Raw genomic sequence first — 6,562 nt, 5'->3', positions numbered from 1 at the left:
ATGTGCAAAATTCGATTCTAAATAATACATAAACTATTTACAATACTTAATTTGGTTGTTTTTGTCCCCCACTATATCAGTGAAACCTGTTTCACTTTAAATTACGCCACCTACGTGCGTGGACATGTATTGACGCCCCACAACTCCCATTCTGATTGGTTTAAAATTTCCAGAAGGGGCGGAGCCTGCCTGCCGTAAAAGACTCGCTCGCCTGAAAGTTTTTGAAACTTCCCCAAACCTTTAGGACTATCTACGGGCGCGCTCTTAATCAAGGACTAAAATTGGATCCACGCCTTCAACCAATAAAGATTATTTCTAAATACTAGCTCCAAGCAGCAATTTTGTGCCGAAAAAAAAAATCACCCCGTTTAACATCGACGATGCAGGCGCGTTACCCAGTGTCAGACCCCAATGCTCTGGGAGTCGTGCCTTACCTCAGCGACCAAAATTATTATCGAGCCGCCGGCAGTTATGGCAGCATGCCCACCCCGATGAGCGTGTATTCGGGGCACGACCAGTATACTACAGGTATGGCAAGATCCTACGGACCCTACCATCACCACCAACAGCCGGCTCCCAAAGACCTGGTCAAGCCTCCTTACAGCTACATCGCCCTGATAACCATGGCAATCCAAAACGCGCCTGATAAGAAAATTACTCTCAATGGGATCTATCAGTTTATCATGGATCGCTTTCCATTTTACCGTGAAAATAAACAGGGCTGGCAGAACAGCATCCGCCACAACTTATCTCTGAACGAGTGTTTTGTTAAAGTGCCCCGGGATGATAAAAAGCCAGGTAAAGGCAGCTACTGGACGCTGGACCCGGACTCCTATAACATGTTTGAGAACGGCAGCTTCTTGCGGAGGAGGAGGAGGTTTAAGAAAAAGGACGCGATGAAGGATAAGGAAGAGCGAGACCGCCAACAGAAAGACCCGAAAGGGGGCCAGGCCCCCGTTTCACAGACCGACACCTCGAAGGACAGCACGGAAAAAAAGGTGGTGGTCAAGAACGAAGCTGTGTCCCCGGGCATGCCTGTCATCACTAAAGTAGAGAGCTTAGAGAGCCCAGATAACAGTAGCATGATGCAAGACAGCCCAAGGAGCGTTGCTTCCACGCCGTCAGTTTCCACAGAAAGCTCTATCCCAGACCACAACCCTCCAAATAGCAGCCTGTCCGGGTTTAGTGTGGAAAATATTATGACATTAAGGACATCTCCTCAAGGAGATCTTAGCCCAGTGGCTGTGGCTTCCAGCAGGACTGGCATGGTATCCTCGTTGCCGGTAAATTACCCTCAAACGCAACAATCTATCTACAGCCCAGCGTGTAGCCAAAATATGGACACCAGTGGAAGTTACCATTGCAGTATGAGAACCATGAGTCTGTACGCGGGCGACAGGAACAACCATATGCTGGTGCCTACCACCTTGGAGGATGCTATCTCAGATCACTCTGTGAGCACCAGTTCCTCGCTGAACGCCATGAATCTCAGCACAGGCCAGGAAGGTGTCCTAACCTCGAGCCACCATCAGCAGCCTGGGGGCGCAGGGCAAGCCGCCTCCTGGTACCTGAACCACGGGGCAGATCTCAATCACCTCTCGGGCCACACGTTCGGCGGCCAGCAGCAGACTTTTCCCAATGTGCGGGAGATGTTTAACTCCCACCGACTCGGCATTGAGAGCTCAGCCCTCAGTGACCATCAGGTGAGCGGGAACACAAGCTGTCAAATCCCTTATCGATCGACACCGTCAGTATACCGACATTCAGGTCCATACGCCTACGACTGCAATAAGTATTGATTTAGAAACCAGCCTAGCTATCTTTTTAAAAAAAAAAATGTATATTGGGAGATGAAAACAAAACTGCAAAAAACAACTTAGGACTGCACATAAGATATTGACTGAGACTTTCCAAAGTGCGTTGTGAGTGGCCAAACGTGTTGAGGATTTGTAGTTAGAAAGTGTGTATAAGGAGTTTGAAAACTTAAAACACAGTTTTTGTTTAAAAATCTTAAAATAAGGGAAACCTACTTGAATAATTAAAGTTTAGCAAAATGGCAACTGCCAAATATAGGGTCTAAACTGTTTAATGGACCAATATTCTAGTGATACCTTGTATGTTCTGTTCATGCAGTATTTGTTTAATACAATCACGTTCCATTTCAAGTGCTACATTTTTTTTCTCCTGACATTTTGTCTGGGTGTTGATGCAACGTTATATTTGATGTAAATTGTACGATTTTCTATGGAGGCTACGTTACAGAGCCATTTAATATATTTTCAAGTTCAGTTCACTGGATGTTGTCGTTTTTTTTTAATGTTCCCCAGCCCTTGTAAAGTGCCAAAGCGTAACTGTTATTCAACCTCAGTTTTATAGCCATGTGCATTGTACAGTGTAATTTTTATTACGTTCTTATCATCGATATATTTGCTCCGTTTAAAACCAAAGAACTAATTTATTGGATGCATAGTATTTTTCTAAAACTCGAAATCTCTCTTTTTAAAAAAAAGTGACAGTGCTGCATTGCTGGCCCAGGCCCCGGTGCCGTGAGCACTCCTTCAGTCTGTAGTGGATTGTTTTAAGAACATTTCCTTTCTGAGTTCAGTTGATCTTAATTGCTGTATTTATCTGAAAAAAACCACAATAAATCAGTGTTGTTTTTTTTTGCCTTACGTTAAAGTGGCGTGGTGGATCTTTTTTAGTCTATTGCATGCTGGTTTGTTATTGGCATTTTGTCTGCTTGATGCAGGATTCTCTGATTGTATCCGCACAGATTTCTATTAAGCCTGCGATCAAGTCTAAACCTATTTACTGCAGACTAGCTTGCCAGAGTAGTAACAAACTGCACGAGTTTAAGTTGACTACAACACACCATGCCTTTCCTGACAACTGTTAAGTTTCAAAGCTGACAAATAACTTCTTAAGTATCTAAAACTAAATGCATTTTTTTAGTTCAGTAAAATCAAAGGACGTAACTGAGAACAAACAAGTATATAACAAAAATGCCAAGAATCTGAGGTGAATTTATATATGTCTCAGCCCTTGTCTTAAAGGACAATTTCGTGCCTTTGCGAATGCATTTTGATTTTCCAAGTAATCAGGTCGTTTGTTTATCTCGATAAAATGTACCTTTGCAATCTTACTGACTTAAAGCATAACTATTTCGAGTTGCTATCTTACAGTACGCGCATTTTCTTAGTAATATATTTATATATCAAAGAGCATCTGATCTGCAAGGTTGCTTTAAATACTTCATCGTATTTACGTTTTAAAAGCCTTAGAACTTAGAAATTTGGTACGGCGCACAAGTCCATTTACTGACAAGACATAATCAGCAATGTTAAGTTCATTTAATCATATATTCAAAACCGAGCAAGCACCGGTTTCTGTCGATAGAAAGGACCGGGCTTGCAAAAACAAACAAGTCATCTCAGTTTAAATGATAAAACTTGATTGTGGTTGGCAGGAACTCACAGCAAAGTTGAAGTGAGGGCGATGTAATTTTATTTTAAAGATATCTTTATTTAATAGGCCTCAAAACGCCTGGAAATGTTATCCTGAAACTGTAACTCCTATACTAAAATATTGGATTTGAGTGGAAAAAATGAAACTTTTCTGACAACACAAATTTACAAAATTCTGATTGTTACTGTGAATTTTAATATTAATTCCGCACATAGTATTTTGTGAATCTAGCTCCTGGGTCTAAATTTACTTAGATATAGTGGCGTATTTCAGAAAGACAGCTATTGGTCTGGAGTGCATTGAATGGCTGTCATGTAAAAGCTACGAAGGCCCGTGGCCAAATGTTCATTCGGCAGACTCCATTGTAAGCTAGCCTTGGCAGGTTTAGACCTGATGAAAGTTACTGGAAAGCGCATAAAGCAAGCCCGAGGTGTATTATAATTGACCAAGAGGCGAGCCTTACGAATGAATGTATGAACGCGTTCCTCAGCATACATGCGGGCCCTGTTTCAAATCGGGTCGTTCTATCTTCTCATGCACAGGCTCCAGGACCAACTGATGGCCTCGGTAGATAGTTGCACCTGTCATTAACAATATACTTGAAAGTCAGCTGCGAATAGAATGCGCAAACATCTGGCGTTGGGTAATCAAAACGGAAGTCTGTCTGGCGCTCTGGGATCACATTGATTTGCATGATCCAAATAAACTAAAAACGTCCAGTGCAAATTTGGAATAAATGATTCCTCTGTTTCTGTTAAAAAAAACACTTTTAGTTGCGCATGCAGTTCCATGCCAAGAACCAGGCATGGAAATCGCGTGCATTTTTCGACAATCTGAGATCAATTTTCTGCTGGCGTTATTTTTTTAAATATAACTTTTCAATTTTCGCACGCAACCACGCTGAACTCAGCATAACTGCGTCGAATATAATAAGCAATTTGGCAAAGTTTAAAATAAACGATTTGGAAGAGAAAGATCGACTTAAATGCGAACAGTATTTAACTTGGTGCTCACTGTAAGGTGGAATGGGGATTTTACGTACAATGGAACACGCCTGTAAGTGCCACAGGCCTATAGGTCGTGTACCTTCAGCCCCTAATAACAATGAGTATTGAACCTGGATTAGTAAACTATCTGTCTACAAAGATCACCTGAAGTCAATCTCAAAGGTGGTCCTAACAGATAAATCCCCCTGTATAGAGCAAATTACTGTCTAATGCCATACAGTAGATTGTTAACAGAGCATTTGGCCCCGATTATACTGTCTGTCTTCCCAGGATTTAATTTCTTCGTTTCATTATTTCTGTGAATAAATAATAAATTCCCATTTGTGTTTTAAAAATAAACGCCACTCGACCTTGCGAGGAGGATGATTAATGTGATCTGGATACAGGAATGGGCTTTTTCGAGTTTGGTATATAAACCATTAGTGAAGGGCTGTAATGATAACATTATACATAGGAGCGCCTACTGTAAAATCGGTACATTTCACATCTACTTTCAATTCAAATACGTTCTTGTAAATGGTTTATTTTTCTGTTTAGATACAAAAGAAGCCCATTTATTAACCAGTACCAGCCCTGTTCAGAAATTATAGAATGTTACTTATACTGGTTGGCAAAGAAAACAATTGACAAATGCCCACTCATGTAGTAAGTGTGTGGATAAATGGCATCAAACGTCTGGCAGTCATAATAACGCCATTGATTGAAAGTTATCCTGCAGGCACGGTTTTCGCACGGGACAAACAAACCTCACTTAAACACTGTAATCGTTCGCATTTTCTACAAACTCTGAATCCTGTTCTTCATGCAACGTTGATTAGGCGGCCACCTGCCTTAAGGGCCAGTGTAGTTCATGACCGAGATAACAGTCGAATATAAGCGTCAGTGTAATTTTATATATTGGATAGTATACTTTTTACGAGGGGAAACACATGGCAATGCAATTGATACCCAGTATTCTTTAGATTCGCGATAAACCAAACTCAGACTAAACCATTCAATAGTAAAGCTACTTTTAAAAAATGAGGCACGTTTCTAATACTGAGACATTGAGAGTCAGACCATTTATTTATTTAATCTTTTTGGAATCTACGCGAGCCATTTAAACTATAAACTGGCCAGTGCAATATAGTGTTAAAAGTTTTAGCATTGATTACCACTATATTGCACTAGACTGTTAATATGGACTGGGGTGGTGACTTGTTTTCTGCTATCGCTAACTTACTACTTTTTTTTCTATTTTAATTGTGTCGAATACTGAAACATATATGGGTTCAATAATGCCTTAACCCTTTGCCTACAGTGGGAAATATTTCCCACCTAATGTCCACACAGTACAATGCACATTCTGCTTCCCTCCGGGAAATGGACCCAAAGCTGCAGAAGGATTGATAATATGAACATTGTTACTGTCAGCAATTTGGGGATGGCTGGGGATTATTTGTCACAGGGACTGGAGAAACTGGGATTGTTCTCCTTAGAGCAGAAAAGGTTAAGGGGAGATTTGATAGAGGTGTTCTAAATCATGAAGGGTTTTGAAATTAAATAAATTCTTATGTTCTTAAATAAGGAGGAACTGTTTCCCGCGGCAGACTGGTCCTAACCAGAGGATACCGATTTTGAAGGTAATTCCTTGGCTAAGTAACCAGAGGCGACAAGAGGAAACGGTTTTTTATGTAGAGTATTGTTATGATCTGGAATGCACTGCCTGAAAGGACGGTGGAAGCAGATTCAACAGTAACTTTCAAAAGGGAATTGGATAAATACTTGAAGGGAGACATTCCCAGGACAATGGGGAAAGGGCGGGGGAGCGGGACTAATTGGATAGCTCTGTCAAAGAGACCGCACAGGCATGACGGGCCGAATTGCCTCCTTCTGTGCTGTACATTATTAATATAAAGTTATATAAATTTTAATTTAAAAGTATTCCAGACACCAAAAAATCTTCGCCAGCTTTTCTTGAAAAAGAAAATTAAACTTTAGGAATGAACAACACTCAATGCAAAGGATGAGATCCAACAGCAGCAACAAGTCAAACCGTTTTAACAATTATTATTAATGTAAGTCTGCATCTTTCTCCCCACACTTACATT

General features: G+C 40.8%; 1 protein-coding gene across 1 annotated transcript; it reads left to right on the top strand.

The window, feature by feature from the left end:
* Positions 1–205: 205 nt before the first annotated feature.
* LOC147116687 (forkhead box protein C2-like) lies at positions 206–2,673 on the top strand. The gene has a single exon (XM_085989535.1). The coding sequence runs from the start codon at positions 381–383 to the stop codon at positions 1,797–1,799; it is 1,419 nt and encodes a 472-aa protein (XP_085845661.1). The 5' UTR covers positions 206–380; the 3' UTR covers positions 1,800–2,673.
* The last annotated feature ends 3,889 nt before the right edge of the window (positions 2,674–6,562 follow it).

Source organism: Somniosus microcephalus, chromosome 6 (genome assembly GCF_052327205.1).
Source record: "Somniosus microcephalus isolate GS21.2 chromosome 6, FLI_Smic_1.0, whole genome shotgun sequence".
Taxonomy (NCBI): Eukaryota; Metazoa; Chordata; class Chondrichthyes; order Squaliformes; family Somniosidae; genus Somniosus; species Somniosus microcephalus.
Note: the sequence above shows the minus strand (reverse complement) of the source record. Positions and strands in the feature narration are given on the sequence as shown.

What these genes read in the sequence shown, in the direction of transcription:
- LOC147116687 (XM_085989535.1), top strand. Translation starts at nt 381, where the DNA reads ATGCAGGCGCGTTACCCAGTGTCAGACCCCAATGCTCTGGGAGTCGTG.